The sequence below is a fragment of the Amblyomma maculatum genome, chromosome 4 (genome assembly GCF_055883805.1).
Source record: "Amblyomma maculatum isolate TAMU_Amacu chromosome 4, ASM5588380v1, whole genome shotgun sequence".
Taxonomy (NCBI): domain Eukaryota; kingdom Metazoa; phylum Arthropoda; class Arachnida; order Ixodida; family Ixodidae; genus Amblyomma; species Amblyomma maculatum.
The window spans coordinates 161814276-161841280 of NC_139347.1; the positions used below are offsets into that span (position 1 = coordinate 161814276).

The window sequence follows — 27005 nt, forward strand, 5'->3', positions numbered from 1 at the left end:
ACAATTGCAAGTTTCAATTCAATTTTGCATGCTCTCAATTCAAGAATGCATGCTCTAAGCCACACAAAGACCATTTTCTAGGGTAGAAATTAGTGTCATGAATGTCGGTAAATGAAACCATATTTGCTACATAATGTTATATCCCCTTTTACCAACTGGGCTGGAACTGAAAATCAACACAAATAGGTCGGGTCGGAAATATATAATTGAAATACTTAAGTGGAACCCTTTCCTTTGGATCCAGGCTGCAGCCGCATAGTGAGTACAGTTAAGATGCAACTTTTATATACTTTCTTTTTCAGCAGTAATGGTAGGCTGCTCATCATAATATGCAAGCACTTGCCAAATGTGCTACATTACAATCTCATTCGTCTTGTTATTTGACTTTCACAGTACGGATCTGCAGGTACTACCTGTCCTAAGTAGATATTTCGAAAGCCTACCCCTTCAAGTACGTCGCTTTCTACTGTAAACTGCTGTTCCTCCCCGAGGGTGTTGAACATTATCGTAGACTTCCAGATATTGAATTTTGGCTATATTTCTGTATTTCCTGTCTAGGTCATCAATCATTCTTTGCAGTTCATGCCCAAATTGTTTAGCAAGGGAGCGCCATCAGTGAGTAGCAGATTAATGAGGAATATTCTCACTCCACCGTTATCCCTAACTGCTCCCATTCAAATTTCGGAATAGTTCCTCAAAGCAAGCTGTCGATCTGGGGAAATCATCTTTCCTTCCCAGTACCTTTCTTTTTTCAGAAATTTTAGCACCTTATTCACGCAGAACTGCGGTTGCTCTGCAGCCACTACATATGTAAAATTCAGTACTTTCACATACGGCGCATTTACAGCCTAATTGCGCAATGCCTGCTTGACTATCGAGGTTTCGACTAAGTAAACTGGTTTTTCGTAATCAATGAATGCTATATATTGCGGGTGGTTTATGTTCTGAGCATTTTCATGTCACTTGAATGATAGTATAAATACGATTGATAATATTGTACGCTTTCCGAAAGCCTGTTTGATCCTTTTGTTATATTGAAGCCTAAAGTTGTCTTATTTCTATCAAAAAATATCTTAGTAAATACTTTGTACTAACAGAGAGTGAGCTGATTGCTCAGTACTGTAATTTTGCAAGTCCTTAGTGTACTTCTTAGTATGACATAAGGTTGATATTAGAGTTTTTTAGTTTCCAGTACCGTCGATGTAACCACAAATTGTATGCAAAGGGTGGCCAGTTTTTCTAGCACGATATCCTTCCGTTATTCAATAAATCAGCAGTTACCTGATCCTCCTCAGCTGCTTTCCCTCTTCACATAGCTTCTAAAGCCCTCTTCACATCGTCCTTCATTGCTGGCGGAATGTCTGACTACTCTTCAGTACTGCTTATCTGATTGTCGTCCTGACTACTTCGGCTATAGTATGTCAGTATAGAAGTCCTCGAGAACTTCGACTATCTTGTCCATATTTGTGATGACATTGCCCGCTTTGTCGCTCAGGGCATACATCTGATTTTTACCTGTACCTAATTTCATCTTCACTGCTTTAAGGCTACCAAATTTTTTTAGAGAATGCTAGATTTCCGCTATGCTATACTTCTCCAATACCGTAGCAGTCTGGGTATGTTGGCTATTCATGATGGAAAAATACAGCGCGCAGAAGGACGAGGACAAAATGTGGACACATAGGACACACGAGCGCTGAGTTGCAACAGTTTATTTCGAGCCTCAGAGCGTTATTATACAGATGAAAACACCCTACATTATACACGCAGTAGGCGATACATTCATATCTTGTATTAAGTATATCAACTCCTTACGAGTAAGAGCGATAGAAGGCTTAGCTACGCAAGACCCACCCAACCGATCTATCATTTCGGCTTCTATAATCTCACGAGTCAGTTGACATCGTTTTTTTGCGATAACATGGCATTGTTGGTAGTCAGGATGGCACACGGACATTTCATCTGGATCGTGCTGGTTTACATTTTCGTCATCACATTTTAGTTTACATTTCCTGCAGTGTGCATCCAAAAACCCTCCTCGCTTTTCAGACACATTGTTACAATGTTCCCGGAGGCGGTCGTTCAAGCACCTACCGCTTTGCCCTACATAGCTTTTCCCACATTTCAAAGGGATGCTGTACACCACTGAACGCGAACATTCTACAAACATTTTACGGTGGTTCTTCTTGCAATTAGGGTTTCTTGAACCACCGGGCATTGTCAATATGCACAACTTCTGCAGCTTATCGGGGGCAGAAAAGACAACTTTCACATTTCCCCGTTGCCCGATCTTTTTCAGGCGATGAGACAGGCCATGAATGTACGGGATCACAGCAATCCGCTTGTTAGTAGGCGGCAGTAATTTACTAGTTTCTTTCGAGCGCAAGCGCTTAAGTATGGGTTTCGGTGACACTGATAATGACATGTGTAGGATACAAGTGAACGCTCGTGTGTCCTATATGTCTTCATTTTGTCCTCGTCCTTCTCTGCGCTGTATTTTTCTATTATACTTCTCCATCTCGGACATTTTGCATCTATTGAATACGTTTCTTAGCTCTGCCAGTTCTGTCCTCTCTGTTGAGTTGAAGGCGTTTATACTTTGCTGTCTCTTAATAAAATCTTTCGTCTATATAGATAAATTACTGGTGTAGTCCATGACTATCCTACCACCGGCCTCTACCACGAAGTCAGCAATTATATATCGGAAGGTATCGTTCATCGCTTCAGCAAAAAGGTCGTTTTCTTCGGGTGAAACTGGATATCAATTCTGTAGTGAGATCCTGAATTCTCATACCTTCCCTCTCCCCGCTATTTCATTGATGAACTTCTTCTTTACTAATCTGTTCATCCCGTCTTCAAAGTTTGAGTAATTCTAGATATTGCCATCATGTGGGCACTGAATCGTATCTTCCCGCTCTCCTGTGTATCCTGCACAATGCCAGGGTTAGAGCACAGTATAAAATCAATTTAATTTTTAGACTCCCCGTTAGGGATTTTCCATATCCACTTCCTTTTCTTTTGTTTGCTGAAGCAGGTATTCATTGTTCTTAACGTTTGCGCTCTGCGAGCTCCAGTAATAACTAGTCCTGCTATTCCTAGACCTAGTACCATACTTACCTACTGCGTGATATGTCCAGCCCGCTTTCGTCTACCTTAGCATTGAAGTCTCCAATTAGCACAGCATACTGCTATTTTACTTTCCACATCGCCGATTATATATCGTCATAGAAGCTTTCTACTGCCTGGTCGTCCTCACTACATCCTCAGTATGTCCAATAATTACCAGTTAACCGCTTGGTATGAAGGTAAATGGCCCCATTCAGAATCATTGAATTAAGGAGTATCGCCGGCTCTTAGTCAGACACATAGAGGTAAATTATTAATAATATGTTGACAGCGTTGCCCGCGTAGCTGTAGCTGTATTTATTTTTCGCTAGTCGAAGGCGTGTGATTCATTTCTAGTGAAGGACATTCTCATCATCAAGACCATGATAATCTCAACAATTATAAGAGACCGCTACTGTAGAAGGAAATATTTTCTACTCCATCTATGAAAACATCTATGACATAAAATAATGCATATGGCTGATACCTTGTAGCGCGTTTGGCGACTATTTTCGTTGTAATGCAATCATAGAGTTACTATTAATGTGGGAGGCGCGCTTTTTGCTAATACAATGCCTGGCCGCAATTTTCTCTCGCGAATCTGCTGTTAATTATCCTTTCATTCTTCGATGACCTCCTCTTTGCATATGTTTTTGAAAGATTGCTACGTAGGAAGTGCTTGTAAACGCAAGCGAAGGAAAAACGTATTCTTAAAATGTATGCCTTTCAGTGGACCCTTTAAAATTGAAGATGTAAACGGGTTACACAAAATAGCGTGGCACCATTTGCACAAAAACGTACCTCCACCATTCTTTGGTGGTGACAGAGGCCTGAGGGTGGTGGTGAAATGCGCTCCTAATATCCATGCATTTGAGGGAAGGCCCGTGGACATCCAGTGGCAGAGGCCGAAGCGTTGAAATGGGCAGCTTAGGAGGTCCACTGTGCCAAAGAGGAAACTGCTGTCAAGCGAGTGTGACGCAGCAACAAAAAATACGCAAGGCCTTCACTACCGTTTGGGCCACGTAAAATTCTTGTTTCTAAATGTATGGTATTAAAGGTCATCGTATATAGTTCCCACTAAGTTACTAAGGCCGTGGTCGCAGGTAAAGAGAAAAGCGCGCTTTTAGAGTTAGGAACCCTCAGAAATAGAAGTAAGGCAGAAGTTTTGTTGCTACCCCTAGCAAAATAAAACACGAAAGCTCCCTAATATATTGGGGACGATATCAGTATTTGTAAAAGTAGTGTGTCATAATAATGCTAAACATGTAGTTGAAAACGTTCGCCGCATGCTGCAGGTTTAAGAAGGAAAATGGACGCGGACACTCGAAAGTGGCATTCTTTTGAAATTCAGCAAGTGAATATAAAATTGTTTTTTTTAAATTATTTTTGACCTGCTGTAACTGAACACTGCCGATTGCAGCAAAATGGCAACAGATGATTAAACTAATTTCATTCGCCCGACATGTCAGAGAATAATTACAACTCAGAGTAATCTATGAACACGAGAACCAACACAGGCATGGATCGATGTTCAAACAAATTAATTGTTTCATATATATTCACGGCTAAAACGTTTTAGCATAAGAACCCAGCTCCCAAAATGCACAAATTAAAAATGCCATCCTGCCCATGTTCAAGGGATGCTATTTACGACTTTGCACAGTTTATCGCTAGTATAGCATGTCCTTGCAGCGCCACATCATATGCCACAACGCATTGCGTAATTATTACGTAATATGAAGCAGCAAATTCGACAATACTGCGTAATTATTATGCAATATGCACCGCCATAGAAAGCCGCAAAAATGAGATGGCTTGAGACCACAAGCTCAATGCACAAAAACTTTTCCGAACTATTCTGATTAGAATTCTTAAGTACGGCGAGACTGCAAGCACGTTGTAAAATAAGTAACTGTTGCCTTATCCTTGTCTACTTTAGAGCATCCATTCCTGCCTTAAATGCACCTTGTACGGAATAAAGCCCAGTAGTTTAGGAGGTATACACCCATGTCTAATGTATTTCAAGGTATCCAGTGGTACTGCTGCGAACAATACAAGAGAGAATCGCTGAGCGCGCGACAGAAGGGCGTTAAAACCATTCGTCGTGGTACGCTAACTCAGCCTCTCGGAATTGTGTGGCAGGAATTATGTCGTCTTACCTAGCGCTGATATCCGCAACATCGGCTACGTACCGTTCAGATAGCTACACAAGACTGAGAGTATTGCGAAGCGCTCGACTGTCTGCGCTCGACAGCACTCTGCTGCCATTGCAGTCCATCATATCCCCAAAACCATTGCAACACCGTATACCGAAGCCGTGCCACGGCGGTGCTGTGGTTATGGCGCTCGACTGCTGTGCTCGAGGATGCGGGATCGAATTCAGTCCGCGGCTGCCGCTGTTCGATGGAGGCGAAAAGCGGCAAGCGTGTGCTATGCGATATCAGTGCGCGTTAAAGAACCCCAGGTGGTCAAATGTTCCGAAGCCCTCCTTTACGACGTCTCTCATAGTCTGAGCCACTTTGCGACGTTAAACCTCGTAAACCAAAGCAAACTAAATTGTATACTTGATGTTCTTGTTTGATCCCCTGATCACACGTCCACTCTCCGTAAACTTGTAACCGCAAGTTATTGTCCTAATTGAGTGTTTCACCATTACCAGAGCTTTTGTTGCTACAGTATAGCGCTATTATTTAATTAATACAACTGGTTCACCATTATCAGACTCTGTGTTGCAACAGTATAGCGATATTATTTAACACACTCGGTTCAATCGTCTGGACTACCATTTTCTACTCTAGCACCTCTTGATTAAGACCGCGCTGGAACGCATACAGCTGCAGATCGCCATAAATTGACATTTCAGCCTCATCGACCCCATATATCCCATGCATTAGTCTGACAAGGTCCATATTTGTTACGGGTCGTCTATATTCAATCACACTTGACGAGCTGACGCAATAGTAAGTAGTCCTCCAAAATGCAACCGTGTGCAGTCGGAGGCCGCGCTTATCCTCTCTAGCCTGTATAACCAACAGCCGCTAAATTTCACTCGGATCAGCGAACAAGGAATGCCGATCCCTGGGCGTATACGCTTCCTTGCCTTGTCAGATGGAGGGGAAGGATGCACTGAGTGCAGCCCTTCTTTGAAGGTACAGACCTCAACCAACGATCATCATCATCCTACGACCACCCCGGGCAAGGCTCCTCCACACCACTTGCGTGGGGAAGATTTTGTTTCGGGGAGCGGGCGTTATCCCACTTAATGGGCTCATGCAATCTGGATTCGCTCCGCCGAGGCGGGTTCGCAGTACCAAAGCACCACATCCGCAATGCTCCGGCGGATCGAAGCCTGACGCGAGCAAGACTCCTACTAGCAGACTTCTGTATTGGAGCCAATTAACGTTTTCGTCATCACCTTCGCGGAATCGCAAGCAGCGTGGTGAATTAGAACAAAGAAACAAGCAAATGAGACAAAATCGACGCCGAATCGGTGCCGTTTATAGCTACACTAAAGGCACTTTACCTAGTCACCGTAATTTCTGTGATTTCCACTATCAGCAGTTGTCGAAAATAAGCAAAGAGTTAGAGAAAAGCTGGCATCCTAGAAGAGCCACAATGCGGCATACAAGCACCCCTCTTCCCAATACCTTTCAGAGAGCTTTTGACAGGGCGCACAAATATTATATTTACAGTTGCGTCGAATTTCACAAATATAAATTTCATTCTCCTATCCAAATAATGGACCGGGTAAGTGCAGATACCTGAAACCAATTTCTGAGGCGAGAACCAGCTGATGTATTACTGTAGGACCCCGTGTTCATTGATGTTGACGTACTAAGGATATCCCCCCCCCCCCCCCCCCCCTATAGCGGACCCATAAAAAAAAAAGGGTTAGTAGCATACTGAAGGCCTTCTGTTTTGTACCATTCTACTTTTCTCTACGTTTGGGCATTACACTCGCTTATATAGGTAACTCTTTAAGGGATACTATTCGCCGGCTAACAGAACCACTGTCACAGAGGGCCGCTCGCAAAGAGGAAAGGATAAAAATAGAGAAAAAAAAAAGGAGCTGGGCTTAATTGCGCTGAATTTCACGGATGTAGAAATGTGTAAAATGCCAAGATTACATATTACTGCTCGGTTACGCGGTGCTTTAAAAAACTTTGCAAAAGTGAACGCGAGGAAGCGTAAGGTTGCCTATCTCGTTATACATATTTATCTGTTCTTTTAATCCCCTCTTTATTCGTTTGATTCACAGTATGCTTGATCACACCTGCTATAAACCTGCGAGCTATTGCTCCTTTCTTTGAACTGTTGTAACCTCCTACACACACGCAAAAAGATCGTTTATGAAGGGTATCCAAGCACTTCCGCTTGTCTACCGTTAGAATGATAGTGGGAATCCGCGAGCGACAGATATAGCGATTGGTGCGCAATTTGAAAGTACCAAAGACTAAAGTAGTTAAATCGCTCAATTACGGTGACGTCAAGGATGTGATGTCACCCATTTGCCGGCAGCTATGAGGACCAAGTGGGAACGAGTGCGCTCCAACGCAGCCGGGCAGCGCTTTTTGCTTTCTGCTAGTGACAGATGCTGTTCTATAGTTCCTGTAAACGAATTATAAAATGCCAGTAAACTTAGATGCACCCGACATGTAAGCCAAGGAGGTTTATGTGCTGGCGAATGGCGCAGAAGACTGGAGAAGTTAATTTCTGGTTTCGAGGTAGCCACTGCTTTTCGCTACGTATATCCAGGCATAGCAGAGCTAAGCCATCTTTCATTTTTTAGACCTAGAGTGCATTTCTTTATTGAAAGCACAGTGGCGGAGTATGTTAATACTGACGCGAAATTGTCGCCTGTGGAATACCAAATCACCTGTAAAAAAAATGCCGCCTAGACACCCCAAACAGCAATTGACAAACAGCGCTCTATCCTGAAGAGCAGTGTTAATTTCCGGCGTTGTCGGTGTCCTGGCTGGCGCATTTTCTGAGTTCAAGATCACTAACGATTAATAGCTAGGCCTCTCAGAGATCTTTTCTTGTCCTTTGCTTTTCTCAATCTACGTTAATAATCTTCCTGACGGAGTCACTGACACTCATTGTCTGGTATTGGTAGGTGATACTACCATTTCTTCCTCTGATAGGTGTATATTTTCTCTAACTGTAGAATTAAATACCTCTATTGTTAAAATTATGTCCTGGCGCCATGACAACCACTTTATTCTCAAACCCGTCTAAATTGAATTTATGCTTTTTCTTTAAGCCATAAACTGATAGCATGCCAGTCTCAAATATCGCGTGGTCATACCTATATTTATCCTTGTAACAGCGCTATATTCCTCGGTGTTCCACATAACTATCAATTAAAATTTTATTATACACATACAGGCCAACTGAGGAGAAAAACTGCATTTGGAATTCTTGCATTGATTGAGGGCGCGGTTTGGTTTTTTCATCTGCACTGCTATCACTTTATTCTGCATTTATTCACACACACTTTAATTACGGCATTGTTGGATGGGAAACGCTTAAAGATGTGATTTGCACTCGATGCAACATATTCGAAATCAGGTCCATCTAATGCTTTGCCTTTGTTCCGTCAGTATAACGTCTTATCTGTTAGTAATATGTTTGAGAGAAACCTAGATATTATGTTTTTTAGATTCTTGGGCGACATACTTCCCTTTACGTTCGTAAGCTACTGTTCTTGAAGCAATTTATCCGGACTAGATTCGCAGCTTAAAAAAGTTTTTCCTACCTCAAGTTTTCACTAAATATAGAACAAGAAGTTCTTGCTTCGCAAGCATTTCTCTGTGGAATAATTTACCGCTGACTTCAAAATTGCCTATGTCCTTATCAATGTTCAAATCTAGCATGAGAAATTTTCTTTTGCAGCGACAAATAGAATAAACAGGGCATTTCACTTGCTTGTTAAACTTTTTTTAACTTCTTATATAACAGTTTGACTTGCATTTTATTTGACTTGAATAGTGTACCATAATATCGTTTCTCCTTCTGCACTTATCTGTATATGCCTTTTTTGCATGCCTTTGTCGTGTTCGCTGTGGTTTTTTCTGCTTGTATGCATGCCTGATATATAATTGCCTTCCTTACTCTGATCATTTGTTCGTATGTTTGGCCTTGGTAAGATAATAATTCATCGCCATTTTCTGTAATTTTGTATTAGTGCAGCCATTGTTTTTTACACAAGAACATGCCTATATGGCTGCCTGTTTTTCGTTTAGTTTAGTATTAATCAATTGACGATCCCGCGGCAGTAAAGTTGTTACCCTTGTCTGTATACCAATTTTTATGTTCCTTTTAACATGTTCCGAAAAAAATTCGTATTCTTTTCTTCGTCTGCTTCTTCTCTTCTTTCCGCCTATACACCAAAATTTGAAGCCATTCTCAGCCGCGGCCATTTTCTGCCGAGCAGTGCGCCGCCGCGCAGCCATTTCCTTCGGGACTGCAAGGCTGCGATATCTCTGCTGCCACGCTTGCACGGTAGCCACGATTAGCTAGCCTTTGAGTGCTGTAGAAAACTGCCAAGATATTTTCACCATACGGTTGTGTTGGAGCAAGTTCATTTGTGTTGGCGTAGAGTTAAACTCAACGTCTTAGTTTAACGGTTACGTTAATTACTTTCGTGTTCAGAACGCAGCCCCGCTAACTAAGCCGTTTCGGTACCATAAAGCCAAAAAAGGTTTTTTGGACAATAGTAAGCATTTTTCTCGTGTACCTCTCATATATATTCGCACTTTAAATTCACTCTTTATTATTCATGCCAGGCATAGCCAACCTCACTGATTATGCCGCATTGTGGCCTCCGTGGTGGTGCGCCAATCACATTGATAAATTTTCGATGCCGATGCAGAAAAGATTTATTGCCCTTTTATTTATAAACACCGTTGCTTGAGGATGGTGTGTTTTTATGGCTGGAAAATCTATAGCGCCTATCAAACTGTTGAACTTGCACGTCATGTATGATACATCTTTTTAAACCGTGCATGTACATTGTTGCGCACTCCAAAGAAATAGCAGCAAAATAGGGCTAGCTGGAGCAGAAGTAGGTTTTCATTGGTACATGGAGTTTAGCGTCCCAAAGTACATCGACTATGAGGTAAGCCGTATTAGAGAGCTTTTTTTTTCAACCGGCTCGGGTTCTTTAACGTGCGTTGACATCGTATACTTTACACGGGAGCCTTTCGCTTCGCTTTCATCGAAGCGCATCAGTCACTGCCGTGATCGAACCATCATCTTCGCGGCTAGTCAAGAAACCTAACCCCTCAGCCATCGCAGTGGGGCACAGCGCCATTTCGCTATTTGTATTAGGTTTTGAATAAATATTAACACTGCAGCCAACACTCGGAAGTTCTGCAGCCTGAAAGCGAGTATATATTTCTTTCAGAGCTATTGGAGTGTGAAAGCGCTGCGTAGTCGTTTGAGCCAGCGTTATAGCGCATGACGAAGTTTTATTTATTTGTTTCGTTTCTGGCACATAATACACCAGAAAGATAACATCCTAAGGCGTCATTCAAGCCGACTTCTCTCTGAATTCAATTCAGTTCAGTCGTTCAGTCGTGTCCGACTCTTCGTGACCCTATGGACCATATCATGCCACGCTTTCCGGTCTCTCACTATCTTCCTAACATCACATAACTTCATCTGCAGCGCCTCGAGGATGCCATCTAACCACCGCGTTCGCTTCCTACCCCTTCTCCGGTGACCCTCTACCTTTCCCAACATTAAATCTTTCTACAGCGACTCCTCCTTCTAATCAGATGACCAAAGTAGCTCAGCTTTAACTTTAGAATTTGACCCTCCAATGAGCCTTCAGCGCTTATGGTAGACAATATCGACTGATTTGATCTTCTGGCAGTCCAAGCAACTCTCAAGAGTCTCCGCCAGCACCAAAATTCAAACGCGTCAATTCTTAGGGAAGCTGTGCTTGCACAGCTCTCTGCCGTTCTCGGTTACGGCCGCCATCGTCCATAAAATACAACCGAAGCGACGCGGTGATCTGCGGAACGAAGCAACATTTAGAAATATCTTTATAATGTAGTTTCCGGAGTGCCGTCTGACAAGGCGTCAACAACGCGGTGAAGCCCCGCACGATGGCAGCACCTCATCGACCACCGTAAACACCGCCGCGTTGGCCCCTCCTCCCACAGACCGTACGCGAACGACACGGCGGCTCGCTAGCGCCGACGTCAGAAACAAAGCGTGCTAAATGTATTGGCATCTGGAATAATGAGCCAAATATCAGGATTGTATCACTCTTGAGGATCACTGACCAGTGGCAAATTGCTGGCAAGACCGATAAGCGCGATACTATCAAGTTTCTGCTCAAGCCAGCTGCCGCCGGTGCATTGCGATTCACCGCTCTGCTTATACTAGCTCTGCGATTAATGCGTCGCCAAAGTTAATAATATCGTGATTTTACGGCGGCAGAATAGGATTCACAATAAGGAAGTTTTATGAGCGTTGATCAGTTTCAAAGCGCCGACCGCCGCAGCTTCGAAGAAAAATAATTTAGGCTTATCGACCACTATGGGGCTACGCACCCCGCTGTAGTTCGCCGCGCTCGCACGCTTCACCGTCGCGGTAAGCGTAACGTACCTGAGGCTGCTCGCAGAATCCCGCACTGCAAGCGTTGTGAACTTGTGCACTTTCATTATAAAGCTACGACCGCGAATTTTTTGACGTTCCGCGCTCAGCAACAAGCCACGCAAACGATACTGCAGACACAGGACGGGGCTTCGCAGACGCTTGGCTGTAAGCCGTAACCGAAGAATCCGGGCGACACAGTACACACCGCCTATTCAATACGGGTAAACGAGTACACTGCTGAAGCCGACAAGCTCGTACGCTTCGCGCACTCGGATGCCAACGAGCAGCCTCCGTCAACAGACGCCGCCATAACCTCGTTTAACGGCGCAAACCGAGGTCGCCAAACTCGGTTTGCGATAACTGTGGTTAGGAGTGTAACGATGGTTTGGTGTGCCGTGTAAATGGGCTAACCATGGTTTCGCGTAACCGCAGTTACGCTAATCGTGGTTAACTCTGCCCGTGTGAAGAGGGTATTAGGCTCATTAATGAAAACTTTATTTCCACCTAAAAGAAGTCCTTTAACTCCGGCCCCCAGCACGCAGGCTGTGGGGCGGGTCAGGAAGGCCCCGCCGACTGAGGTCACGTGAAGTTACAAGAACTCTTCACGGCCTCAGCCACCAGGCGGGTCGCGTGCCGCTGAACGGTCGGATCTCCGCTCCACAGGCAAACCTCCCAGGCTATCTCTACTGTCAATGCTAATTCCGGCGCCTTGGGAGTCGGCGCATTCCCATTATATATGATCTAGTGTGCATTTTTGGCTGCAATGTTTACATTTTGAATCTTCCTCCCTGGTTTGTGTAAGAAAACCCAGACCGGGCATGTGCAGCTACCGGCTTGTAATCGCCTCCAAATGCGTGCTTCATCGTTAGTGAGAGACCGATATCGGGAGGGGTTAGGCTTTTCGATCTAGTTTGTAAGATTCAGTGATCTCATTGTATGTGATAGCGCAGTCTTTTATTTCCTTGCATTCGGGATGTTCTACTGCTGGCCGGTGGTAGAGATCTCGGGCCAGCCAGCAGGTGCGCAGCTCTGTTGCCAGGGACAGATTCCTGTCCTGGTATCCACAAGATGGATATGGTTCTAATAATGGGATTTGTGAGAAGAATCTTTCTGGCCTCCTCTGAGATCCATCCTTGTGCAAAATTCCAGATAGCTGTTTTGCGGTCGCTGATTATAGTTTTCTCCTGTGTGCGAGTGCATGCGAGTGCTACTGCGTCCTCTTCAGCTATGCGTATGCCACGGGTGCGTGTTGAGGTTGCAATTTTAGGTGCTCCTTATCCTTTTACTACTGCCTGGACGGCTGCCCCGTGTAGTCGGCATGATGCGTCTACATAAGCAACTTCCTCCACTGCTTTGCGTCCCTTTGGCTCTGTGTTGTCTGCGTTCTTTGTTGTAGTCTGGGTGCATGTTTCGAGGTAAGGGTGGTACCAGTATGTGTACCTTTATGTTGTTTGGGATAGACATTTTTGTCTGTGGATCTCTGTCTGATTGGAGTCCAAACCAGTCTAGGATGATTCTGCTTGTCTCCGTCTGACTTAGTCTTTCCAGTTGAGCAATCCTTAGTGCTTCAGTGAGCTCTTGCCATGTATTATGAATTCCTATTATGTCCAGCTTCTCTGTTGACGTGGAGATAGGGATGCCTAGTGCGCGTTTAGCGCATTTCCGAATTATGACGTTGATGCTTTCACGTTCTGTCGTTTTGATATTGAGAAAAGATGTTGCATAAAATATGCGACTGCTACTCTTCTATATGCCCGTAACTTAACCTGTGTAGTTCTCTAACTTTCTGATGGTGTTTGTGCTCTGCACTCTTGCTTGGAGGACCATTCCTAAAATTCAAATTTTTTCTACTTGTGGGACTGGGGAGATATCGAAATTTCTAAGAATTTAACGTAGGCACACACTAATGATTGAACGCTCCAAGTCTCTGAGATGCCCACTGGAGTTCCATGCTTCGCGCTGAACTTGCAGCTTCGCGGAAGAGCATTTCACTACCCTGGGAAACGCTGTATCACCTTCTATGCGTAGTAAACGAACATCAGGGTTCTCCTCAATTGGCACTTCCCCATGGCCTCACCAGCTTCAAGCCTAGAAACATCACCTTTGTGGCTTGCATTCGCGGCGGGGTTCGCAAATTTTTTCTTCCGGCTAAGGAGCAGGAGGAAAGGCAGGGAGGTTAACAAGGTTAACCGGTAGACGAAACCGGTTTGCTACCCTGCACTGAGGGTAGGGAGTCAGAGGATATAAAATTGACTAAGGCATGCATTGTGTATTTGCGACAGGTATAAGGAGAATGCACGTTTGGGTAGGTTCACGAGAAACGCATCGCACGCATGCGGTGCTGACACCTCAAAAGAGAGCCACTGCAGGCGAGGCATAAACTATACAAAATGCTGTCCTGTCTCTTAATTATGTGTAGGCATTTATTAATTGTGTCACACTCACCTGCTGATAATGCGTCAGCGTCTGTAGGGAACGTTTCGCACCTGTCCTTGTGGGTAATGTCGATGTCATCCAGGGCTATGTAGGCTGGCGTCGAAGCAGGCCCGACGGTTCCTCGGAAGATAACCTGAAAACAATTTTGCCATCCGCATTAAGATATCTTTTAAACAGAAGGTAAGTTCACGGGTTCCGTGTAATACAATGCAATTAAAGGTTGGTATTGCACCGTGTAGCGACAATATATACTCTAGAACGATTCTGAATCGTTTAGTTGAGGTTGAAAGGTACCTTTATCATTCAAACTGAGCACCTGCCAATCCTTATGATCTCATTTGATGCACGCACAAAGGCTAAAACACCCTGTTGTGACTAAATGTCCCTTAGCCCCTCGAAATTTAGAAGAGTACCGCACTGAAGCATGACAGCGTAGTCAACGGGCGATCGCATGCAAGGCAGGGACTCTTGACCCCGACCTGTGCTCAGCAGAACAAACGTAAAACCTCCTGATGTCATTTGCTATGTCTCAAAACGCGCTTCATAGAAGATGAAATATTACAGTAATAATAACCATATAGATTGCTTCGCAAGAAGAAAAAGGCGCGGTATCTGTCACACGTGTTTTAAATATTACAATAAATGACCACATTTAGCGGCAGCATTCACGTGATGTTCAATTTACTATGTGCACCTCGATATTTCGCATTCCTTTTAGCGCCCTGGAGAGACTTCAAACACCTGTTCTGGTTTTGCACCCCACATCGTTGGTGCAGTGGTTAAGATACCAGACTACAGCGCCGGAGTATCCGGGTTCAATCACGAACGCCGGGGGCTTCGTTTCCATGGAGGCAAAACGTAGAGTCGTCCGTGTGCGGTGCGATGTGAGCGCACGTTAAAAATCCTCAGGTTGTCGACATTATTTCATAGTCTTTACTACGGCTCTTCTTTCTCTCTTTCCATTTTCACTCCCACCTTCCTCCCTTCCATTACGGCGTGGTTAAGGCGTCCACAAAACAAGTGTGACACATACTGCGCCTTTCCTTTCCTGTGCGCCAATTATGAATTATTGTTTCGTGCACTCTCAAAAGCATTTTTGTAGAAACAAAAGCAGCTCTTGAACTTTTGTCCTATTGTCCAGAATTTTGGTAGTTTCTGACGCACACTTTTGACCCTGGTCCTAGAGGGCTGTTTTACGGTCACTCCCGCATCGTGGGCGCAAAACTTTGCAACGACATTAGAGTCTCCCACTTGAAAATGAAGACACACCTCAAATTAAGCCGGTTTTGCCCACATTCAGCGTTTCACATCTGATGCCTATATTCTTTAGAGTACAAGGAAGGTCACACGGAGATGTATTTCAAGGCACGGCACCGTAATAAGGAAAGTATACAGCAGTCGCTCTTCAGAGATGCTTGGAGGTTTTCTAAACTGTCAAATATGTCGCCCAGCCTATGTGTCGCTTCTTTATACTAGAGCTTTTCATACCTCGGCATAATTTTAGCAGGGTTGAAGCTGAAGAGTGAACTATGCAGGCCCTTCATATGCTTTTTCCGTTTCAGTATATTCATTCACTCACACTTTGTTACGGTCCAGTAGAAAGCCTAGCGAGATTCTAATAAACATGATCCCTGGTCCGCTCGCGTTGGGAGCCACTGCCAAGTTTCTTTTTTCATTCACTACGTACTAGCAGAAGTACTTTGCAAATAGCTGAGGAAAGGAGGATGGCAAAAGTTATGGGGGAAAGAGAAAGATACAAGGTTCTCAATGCGGATTTTCAGAAAGTAGCAAGGAGAGATAAGAATGCCTTCCTGAACATACAGTGCCAAGCAGTTGAGGACAACAGCCAATTAAGGAACACAAGAGCTCTGTATAAGACAATCAAATATATCAAAGGAAGCTTCTGTGTTAAGATGGGCGTGATAAAGGACAAACGAGGCAGGGACCTCACTGAAGCCGCAGAGATAAAGAAGAGGTGGCAGGAATACACAGAAGAACTGTACAAGAAGGACCCGAATGTGCAAACCCAACATAAGCCGGTTGTGATCACTGATCTCGAGCCGGGCATCCTGAAGAGTGAAGTTGAATGGGCCTTAGCCAGCCTTGCTAAGAACAAAGCTAGCGGAATTGACAGCATTCCAGCTGAGTTGCTTCAAAACCTCAACCATGACGCGGTTAACATTCTGCATACATTGTCAGAAGATTTGGACAACCCTGCAGTGGCCACAGGATTGGAGGAGGTCAGTTTACATCCCCATTCCAAAGAAAGGCAGTGCCAAAGATTGTTCCAACTACCGCACGATCGCGCTTATTTCGCATGCTAGCAAGGTGATGTTGAAGATCCTCCAAGGTAGGCTGCAGCAGTATGTGGATCGGGAGCTTCCGGACGTGCAAGCTGGGTTTCGCAAGGACAGAGGAACTAGAGAGCAAGTTGCCAACCTTCGCTGGATCATGGAAAAAGCAAGAGAGTTCCAGAAACCCATCTACTTCTGCTTTATTGATTATGCGAAAGCGTTTGACTGCGTAGATCACAGCAGATTGTGGCAAGCTCTCCAAGAGATGGGAGTTCCAATTCACCTCATCTGTCTCCTCAGGAACCTGTATGAAGGGCAAGAGGCCACAGTCAGAACTGTGCATGGTCTTACTGATTGGTTTCCGATTGAGAAAGGAGTGGGGCAAGGCTGCATACTGTCGCCCTGCCTATTTAACCTATATGCAGAGTGCATCATGAGGAAGGCTGGTCTGGACGAGTCTTCAGCTGGAGTGAAGATTGCTGGAAAACGTATCAACAACCTTAGATATGCGGATGATACCACTTTAATGGCAGAAAGTGAAGCGGAACTCAATAGACTTCTGATGCGCGTACAAGAAGAGAGTGAGAAGTTTGGGCTTAAACTGAACATTAAAAAGACAAAGATCATGGCGTCTTGCCCTATCAAGTCCTGGAGCATCAAGGGACAAGAAGTGGAAGCTGTGACAGATTTTCTCTTCTTGGGCTCCAAGATTACCTCGGAAGGAGACTGCAGCCATGAAATTAGGAGACGCCTGCTTCTGGGAAAGAGAGCAATGGTTAGCTTTGACCGCCTAGTAAAGTGCAGAGACATTAGTCTGCCAACCAAGATCCGTATAACTCGGGCTATGGTATTTCCAATTGTGATGAATGGATGCGAGAGTTGGACTGTGAAAAAGGCTGACCGCCGAAGAATTGACGCGTTTGAATTGTGGTGCTGGCGAAGACTCTTGAGAGTTCTTTGGACTGCCAGAAGATCAAATCAGTCAATATTGTCGACTATAAACCCTGACTGCTCATTGGAGGGTCAAATTCTAAAGTTAAAGCTCAGCTACTTTGGTCATCTGATGAGAAGAGAGGAGTCGCTGGAAAAAGATTTGATGTTGGGAAAGGTTGAGGGTCGCCGGAGAAGGGGTAGGCAGCGAACGCGATGGTTAGATGGCATCCTCGAGGCACTGCAGATGAAGTTATGTGATGTTAGGAAGATAGTGAGAGACCGGAAAGCGTGGCGTGACATGGTCAATAGGGTCACGAAGAGTCGGACACGACTGAACGACTGAACTGAACTGAACTGAACTGAGCAGAAGTGCGTATGTGTTGAACATATATAGTCGACCCAAAAACAGGGGGGCGCCTTTCGATGGAATTTGCCAAAAGGCAGCGCAATTGGCAAAAAGTTCACCTCTCATCATAGTGGGGGATTTTAATGCATATAGCTTCTTTTGAGTTATAGTAAGGAGGATATTAAGGGCAAGAAACTCGCTGCAGCCATTTCGGACCTAGCATTGACTATTCTTACTGACCCGCAGCATCCCATGAGGATTGGCAACAGTGTCGCAAGAGATACGTGTCCACATCTGTCTTTGATTAAGGTATGTAGACATTATGATTGGCACAACACACAGGAAACATTGGGGAGTGACCACTGCATTCTCAAGATCTGCTTCGACTACAATAAGCATCGCAAACTGAGAGGGCACACCCTGCTCACGAACTGGTTGAAGTTCTAAAAGGCGAAAGACTCTATGCTTAACGCGCCCATTGAAAAGTACGAGGAGTGGGCAGAGTCATTGCTGGGAGTCAGGGATCGCTTTACACGTACGCTTCAGACCTCAGAAGAAGTTCCGGCCATTGACAACCACCTATTACATCTATTGCAGGTCGGAAGAAGTCTCACGCGGCGGTGGAAAAACCAAAAACATAATCGCAAGCTGAAGATCAAGATCGCGCAATTAACATTACAAGCAGAAGAGTATGCACGGACCCTGGCCAAAAACAACTGCATGGTTGGCTAAATGCCACTTGCTGCGAATACACCTTAGCACCAAGACGGCTTCGAGCCTTCTTAGATGTTTGATAGAGCCTTCCAAGTCGCGTGGGGACCAGCAGCCTAACCTCAAGAGAGCCCTACATGACTTCGCAGGCGCGGACCAGCAGCTGGTGGCAGCCCTCACCAGCTGGTACCTATGTACAGCAAAAGAGAACGAGCCAATAAAGATTATGAGGGCAGGGAGAATCCGGACCTGGATCGAGAGTTCGATGTCGAGGGAATACAGGCGGCGCTTATGGCCATGAGGAGGGGCACGGCACCAGGGAACGACAGGGTGACGGTTGGATTGCTTGTAAATCTCACTCGGCAAACGCTTCAACATCGCACGCAGTGCATCAACAAGTGTTGGAAAAGTGGACAATTACCCGACGCGTGGAAGACGGACGATGTCATCTTTATTCCGAAGCCTGGAAAGGAGGTGCACATCAATAACCTGAGGCCAATTTTGCTTACGTCGTGCAAAGGGAAACTGATGAAGAAGGCGGTAAAAATGCGGCTTTTGACGTATATAGAAGACCAAGAGATATGCCTCACACGATGTTTGTGTACAGGGCACACTTGTCAACTCAGGACGTGTTACTGCAGCTGAAGATGGAGGTTATCGATACCCCCTGCAAACACAGCAGTAGGGCCATACTTGCGCTGGATCTTAAGGGAGCTTTCGACAACGTGAAGCACTCCAAGGTTGTGGAAAACCCACAGGGTACTAATTGCGGAAGGCGTACCTTTAACTACATCAAGGCTTTCTTGCAAGATAGGCAAGCACACATCAAGATTGGCGACACAAGGTCCTAGCCGACACTCATGGGCAGTGATCCTTTCTCCACTGCTCTTCAGCGTTGCCCTCATGCACCTGCCAGAAAACTTAATGCCATAAAGGGAATCCGCCACGCCCTCTACGCGGACGACATAACCATATGGGGCAACTTGGGACATATAGAGGAGGCCCTTAAAGAGGCTGCCACTACGGTTCAAAAGTATTCAGAAGGATGCGGACTGCGCTGTTCCCCGGACAAGTCGGAACCTGCTCGTCCTGCGCGGGAAGGGGGATACTGCACCACTGGAAATCTCGGTCCATGATACACGTATTCCCGAGGTGGAGCCAATGCGAGTTTTGGGGCTGCTTAATAACAACAAGGGTGTGAACGCAGCAGCGATCACCAAGCTCCGAACGGTATGCGAACAGGTTATCCGTATGCTATCTTGGATCGAACCAAGAAGAATGGTATGATAGAAAAAGATACCCTTAGGCTAATACAGGCCTTTATCATCTGCAGGATAGTGCATGTGGCCTCATATCATCGTATGAGGACAACCGATTTAAACCACCTGGACGTTATCATTCAAACTGCTTATAAGAATGCGCTCGGGTTACCCATGAAAGCATCTACGCTGCGTCTGCTACAACTGAGGGTGCACAATACGGCTTATGAACAGAATAGCGCCCATTTTAGAAGGCAGGTATAATGCGACTGGCCACCACCAAGACTGGTTGCAGAGTCTTAGAAAATTTGAACACATGCTTTCCACGTCAAGTTGCTGGGAGACAAGAATATACCCCAAGAGTTGAAGAGCAAATTCCTCACGCTTCTGCTCCCCAAAAACATGCACCCAGAGCATCATCATGCCAGACGAGTGGCTAGAATCAAGAAGATGAACGAATCTTATTCAAGATAAGAAGGAGCCTTCTTCGTGGACGCTGCGGGTAATGTTGCGGGGATATCAACAACATCAGTGGTACACCAAACGCAGGTCGTGGGCGGGCTTTCATTTTGTAACGGGCATACGCAGGCTATGGAGGATGTTGCGATAACCCTAGCCGCAATGCACTCCGCATCGAAATACATAGTTGCAGATTCCCTGACAGCTTATAGAAACTATGCATGGCAGAATCACGCCGCTAGCCTGCAAAATTCTGAGTCAATGTAGCACTTCAGCTGCACAGAAGGAGATAATATGGGTACCAGGTCACCAGGGAGTTGAAGGAAACGAGCGCGCACACGCTCCAGCCCGAGCTTTTCTTCCCCGGATTTCTTCTACGTCCTCCCTTGCTGATTTAGGCTCCCCCTCTCCGTTAACAACATATTCAGAGATATTACAACAGCATTTGCGCCTAGAAAGGCAGGCTTTCCTGAAGCCCGCTAAGAGTCTTAGTAAATCAGAAGGGTGCCTCCTTCGAAGGTTACACACTATGTCATTTAATAATCCAGGAACACTTCACGCCATTGAGCCCGAATCCTTTTCGTCTCAGTGCAAATTTTGCGGCCAGAGGGCAAACTTATACATATGGTATGGGCTTGTCAACAAAATACCAGTATTTATATAATAAATCAGCCAACGTGGGAAGGCTGGGAGGCGGCCCTGTCCAGCTCGGACCTCGAGGAACAACGAGCCCTCGTCGAAAGAGCACGGGCAGCGGCTCTTACCAACGGGGTCCCGGACTAGGAACTCGACCAGCCTTCCCTTAATCTAAGAAAATGTCAATAAATGTTTCCATCATCATCATTCATAGCATCCGGAAAACTGCATTTTAAAAGCTGGCCAGTGTTAGTATGAACTCTTTGAGTGCCTATGAATTTTTTTGTGCCTTGAAACGACCAATAAAAGCTATCTGTTACTGCCCTCTGTGTCTCCTGAAAATGGCACTTTTATTCCAACTAAATATCTCTCCTGCTGTTTCTTTTCTTTTATCTTCTTTTTTTTTTTTTTGGGGGGGGGGCTACTGTATCGCTTGAACTGATTTTATTCGCCAGGTGTTTGTACGTCTATCCACTCTCAGTAAACAGTATCCGCTAATAAGAACGATGTTTTTTTTTACCTGGGTTCTGTGGGTAGTTTCACAATTGGTACTATTAAAGGGCTCCGCCACTGCTTTCCTGCAATGTTCGCGCTAATGGCTGCAGGTGGCGTCAAGTGCGGCCTGATGCTCGCACGTCTGCTGCTTCTGGACGAACAGCCCGTGCTCAATGGCTGCAGGCAGAATCGCGTCATGCTAGACGAAAGCATTCAGTGCTATCCTCGGGAAAGAATGACGCCACACGGTACATTATTTGGCTTGTTTGGTTATGTTTATACGACAATACATATCGAATTACATCCAAATCTGCAGGGGGACAAGCATGATATACACACCCGTTTGAAATTAGGTACGGCAACACGGCCCAGTTGCCACGCTTGAGCCCCGCTGCCTTTCTGCCCCCAAAGAGGAGAATTTGTGAATGTAGGTTGAGCAGGATTAGCGGACAGCACCTGGGAACAGATTTATAAATATCAGGCAAGTGAGGAAAAGAAATATTCACGGTGTTAAGAAGACTACTGCACAAAAGTCTCTAGGCAGCCTAGCAAGAAAAAAACAAAGCCTAAGCTTAGCTTTGGTTGGGGCTCAATGGTTCCGTCAAAAATGACAAAAGTTGCGGTGAAATTGTTTTGTTTAAAAGCTAGTATCCTTGAATTATTCCTTAATAAGACCTTGTCATTCCTTAATAAGACCATGATTTCGGTATTTATTACATGTGCACCATACGTTTGAATAAACGAATTCTCAAACCAATGCCTCTGATATTTGTTAATTAAAATTTTCACTCCGTTCCCAATAAAATGACGTTTCAAAGCGTGCAATTCTCTAACCTTGTTTAATATATTCCGTCTTATTACTGTGGGTGAAAGCTTGTTTTTTATTTGCTTCCAATGTTGTATTTTTCTAAGGCATGCAGCATAAGTACCGCAAGCTTTACCTCCAATTTTGTAGACATGTCGCCGGAAATGATGTACCAGAATTCTGCGCACTGTGTTATCTTCGTGTCCTTAGGAAGGAGCTCCCCGATGAGTTCAGCCTTTTCCCCTGTACGTCGTTGGTAATTGTTGAAAAAAAGGTAGGACCCTGAAAAAAAAAAAGAAATGATAAGGTCAAGAGATCATAAAAATATTTCTTACTGTAACAATACGTCCAGGTAGAAACCATTTATCTTACGGTATTCTTCCCGTTCTTCAAGGCGGGATGATCATGGCTACTAATTTGTTCCAAAGCGACTCAAGGCTATGAGGTGCGCGATGGAGTCCGAAAATGTCGACCACCTGCGGTTCTTTATCGTGCAGTGACTTAGCACAGCCTACGGGCGCCTTCCTTTGGAAAAGCGGCCAAGTGGCCGAGATTCGACAACGCATCCTTGGGGACAGAAGTCGAGCGCCCTATCTAGTGCATCTCTGGGGCGGGTATACTATTTTGTTATCGATCAAATGCTTTGCTCCGTCCTTTTTCTGTCATCACAAATACTGTCAGGACTCCTGACTCTTTTTCGTGAGCCATTGAGAATTCGGGCACTCAATATCAGTATTGTACACGGAGCAGGCAATAAGTCGCCGATTAAAAGTACACTTCCTCCATTTACAATGTTACTTGATTGCCGTTGTCAATTATTGACCCAGAAAAGAAAATAAGATTGAAGAACAGAAATCGAGTACTATTGTGTTACTTTCCTTCGAATTCTATTGACGTAACACAAAACACACTCTCTCTACAAACAACTAGTGCGGCTTGTTTAAAATGTTTTTAACGTTCTGAATTTTCAGCAGTTTATTCTTTTTTTCCCTAAAGCTAACGTTGCAAAGACAGAAACAAAGAAAGAATGCGGTCTGGTGTATATACAAGTTACATAGCCTCATATATATTACTGCTGTTCTTAACCAAAGCAATTTGCTTCCAGTCTGTCACAGATACCGCATCTGTCCTCTAATATTCTTTTTGAAAAGTCAGCAAAATGTTGAAACATCGACTACTATATTGTTCTCCTCGAGGTATAACACAAGGTAAATGCATGACTTTACAGTAACATCGTTACGCGCACGAATTACTATTAAATACTCCTTTTCGCCAGAGTAATTACACACTGAAATAAGTTTGCCAATGCAGTAAAAATACCCCGATTCAATTTTATTACATTTGTTTTCCACTGCTACATTCCGGTCTTTCATTTGTACTTCCACAGTTGTGTTCATCACAATTAAGATTTACTTTTTGTTATTTCTAGCATTGATGTACTTCTAAACCTTGTGCCCACTACAAACCTGCGAACACCTTGCATACCCTATAATAGCTGCGCAATAGTTGAATGCGAGTTATGTCCACTGCGAAGCGTCGATGTGAAGGTCGTTGAAAAGCTGAAGAAACCATCTCTAGTTGTTTCCTTAAAAACAACATCAGGAGATTGTGGCATCAATTCATGAAACCACATAACTATGGCTGAAGTATTCCGCCAAAGGCCGCTTGACATCCCGACGTCGCCCTTATTTGACGGCACGATTGCTCACATCGGCTGTCGACGGCGTGGTTAATAGGCAGGCATGCGCACCGTCGAGTGGCCGAACGTTTTCACACAATCATTTTATGATTGACACTTCGCCTCTCTTACACACTTTTGTTGCGACACACTTGATTAACGGTAATCAAACAAAGCAGAAAATATTAAATAAATCTTAACGTTTCTACTTGCAACAAGCAATTGGATGATTAAAAAATTGACAACAATTAAAAATATTACAAGTTCTCAAGTACGTACAATTCCGCTCTATATTCCCGCTTACAAAGTAGTGCGCTAACTTCGCTGAGCCTAAAGCCACATATTGGGTCTTTTGCTGATATTTAAATTGCTCTCTCCTATGAAACTAGCCGTATAACTTACACGTAGGACTGCAGGTTGTGCTTTGAACCTCCCTGTCTCATATTCCTTGAGAGCGGCACCCATGAGGTTAAAAAGTAGTAGATGAGTAATTTTTATTTATCTACTTCGAAAGCCTACCGGAATTAGAAATCTTGACGTTATTTAGTGCAAATGTGATAATCAGCATGAAAAGTAAAACCTTATTATGTTTACTAATTAACCATAGGATGTGGAATGATTACTCACAAAAACACTGTAACTGAAATCTGTAGAGTGTCCTCTTTGATGCAAAAGTTCATCTGGTGTTGTTTACCTGTATATATAGACTTTCCTCTTACATTGTCCTGCCTGCGTACCTGCAGTAAGCTATGCAGCTTTGAGGCTAACTGTTACAATGTTCAATCATTGTGCATGAAAGGAAAGTTCAGCTGGTTATACTTTTCAAGAAGAATTTGCTACACAGGCGCAATTATTCTTGCCGAATAGCATTGGTAAAGAGTGCGCCAATACAGATCACCGGTCAGAGTCACGGTTTCTTAAGCTCAAACACAATTGTACCAGCAACGCTTTCATTGCAGGTTGTCCTGATATAGACCTCATTGACGCTGTCATTTTGCATCCCCCGTTTCCACCCTCCTAAAAACAACATCCAGCCAAGCCGATCAGCCAGCTGCATCTAATTCGTTGCGAGGAACTATATAAGACACTGTTTTCCCAAAGTTACCGGTGTGCAATGAGCCTCTTTTACGGAAGCCTGGTGCCACAGTCAAGGCGGCATCTTTGCCGTGTATAAATATATGCACCCGTGCAGTATACGGTACGTCACCGCTTCAAACACCCATTACACCCCACGCGGGCGGGGAACAGCGTTGTCGCCGATACCTCACCGGACCTGACCCTGATTAAAAACGTAGAAACAAAGCAATGGCTAAATACGGAACTCAACCTGGGGAGCGACCACTCAATAGTGGAAACCACGGTTGAAATCAGGAGTAAAGTCAAAGGAAAAAAGTGCTTCCGGACGAAAATCATAGACTGGGACCGATTTAGAGAGATTAGGGGGAACAGGGACCTAACAGAGATAGGAAATATAGAGGACTGGTGCGAAGCGGTAAAGAAAGACACCAGGAAAACAACTAAGACGCTAGAAGGGGAAAAAGCTCCGGAAATAGCGGATGCCCGACTCCTACAAATGTGGGAGGCCAAACAGGGCATGGAACGTCGACTTAAAAGGCAAGGCAGAAAAAACAAAAATCTCAGAAGAAGACTGGCGCGTCATAACAAAGAAATAGAAGATTACGCCTTTAAACTATGTGAACAAAATTGGACTAACAAATGTGGCGACATGGAAAGGAATATGAACCTCCCGCAGACGTGAAATATCCTAAGACATTTAATAGACCCTGAAACGTCCAAAACACAAGCACGAGTCAAAATGGCTAAGGTTAGACACGCATGCGAAGAGCAGGACGATGACATATTCATGAAGAAACTCGTCGAGACATACATAGGGGACACCGAAATTAGAGAGCTACCCGACTACCAGGGAATTCCAAATGAGAAGTTAGATGCGCCCATCACGAGAGCGGAGGTAAGGGCGGAGATAGCGAAACTCAAAACCAAGTCAGCTCCAGGTCCAGATGGAGTCACGAATAAGATGCTCAGGAATTTAGATGACAACTCGATAGAGGCCCTTACCAGCTACATGCAGAAATGCTGGGAAAAAGGGGAGATCCCACCGCTCTGCAAAGAGGCTACCGTGATCCTGATCCCAAAACCCGGGAAGCAACCGAAACTGGAAAATCTCCGGCCTATATCGCTCACGTCATGTGTAGGGAAGTTAATGGAACACATAATTCAGACCAGGATTTCAAATTATATGGAGGAAAAAGAGAAATGGCCAGACGAGATGTATGGCTTCAGGCCCCATCTGAGCACACAGGACGTCATGCTGCGGCTGCAGCAAGACATAATTAATTCCAGAACCAAAGATGCGAAAGTCATTATGGGACTGGACCTAAAAAGGGCCTTCGACAACGTCAAGCACGAAGCCATCTTGGAAGGGCTCCAGCAGGCAGGAATAGGGCTAAAAACTTATCGCTGTGTCAGAAATTTCTTAACGGACCGCACGGCGGTTATAACTTTCCAGGAAATACAATCTGGGGTGATCAGGCTTGGTAACAGGGGGACACCTCAGGGATCGGTACTGTCACCCACCCTTTTCAACATGTCCATGAGAGGGCTCCCGAAGGAATTGCGGAAAATTGGGAATTACAACTTAAATTACAGCCTGTACGCGGACGACATCAATCTCTGGATCAACAGAGGGAGCGACGCAGAGATCAATGAAACGCTGCAGGCGGCAGCAGATGTCATCTCTAAGTACGCGGCGGACAGAGGACTTAAATGTTCACCTGAAAAATCAGAAATCTTCGTGTATAATGACAAGGAACTCAGGAACAAACCTCCCTCTGACCCACAGGTGTACGTGGAAGGAAGGGAGATACCAAAAGTAGAGACAATACGAATATTGGGACTCCACTTACAAACACACGGAAGGAACACGATCACCATTAAAAAGTTAGAAAACCACGCGACCCAGACATTAAACCTCATCAGGAGGGTCTCACGTAACGGAGGCGGCCTCAAGGAAAAAAAACCTCCTGAGATTGGTACAAGCCTTCATCATTAGCAGAGTGGGCTACGCCACGCCATATCTGAACCTAAAGGCAGATGAGAGGAGAAAGATAGACGCTCTCATCAGAAAATGCGTTAAAAAGCCCCTAGGCCTCCCAACATGTACATCGACGGAGCAGCTACTGGCCCTAGGACTGCACAATACGATTTCAGAAATCAC

The 27005-nt window shown here is 44.7% G+C and overlaps 1 protein-coding gene across 1 annotated transcript in view; it reads right to left on the minus strand.

Moving 5' to 3' along the window:
- Positions 1–2872: 2872 nt before the first annotated feature.
- The window catches only part of LOC146193378 (uncharacterized), a 74467-nt gene continuing 50334 nt past the window's right edge, over positions 2873–27005 (minus strand). Inside the window, exons 6-10 of the mRNA XM_084600532.1 lie at positions 22226–22371; positions 21624–21740; positions 14161–14284; positions 3907–4044; positions 2873–2928 (exon numbers count right to left, since the gene is read on the minus strand). Of these exons, the coding sequence (XP_084456658.1) occupies positions 2873–2928; positions 3907–4044; positions 14161–14284; positions 21624–21740; positions 22226–22371 (581 nt within the window). The remainder of the gene's footprint in view (positions 2929–3906; positions 4045–14160; positions 14285–21623; positions 21741–22225; positions 22372–27005) is intronic.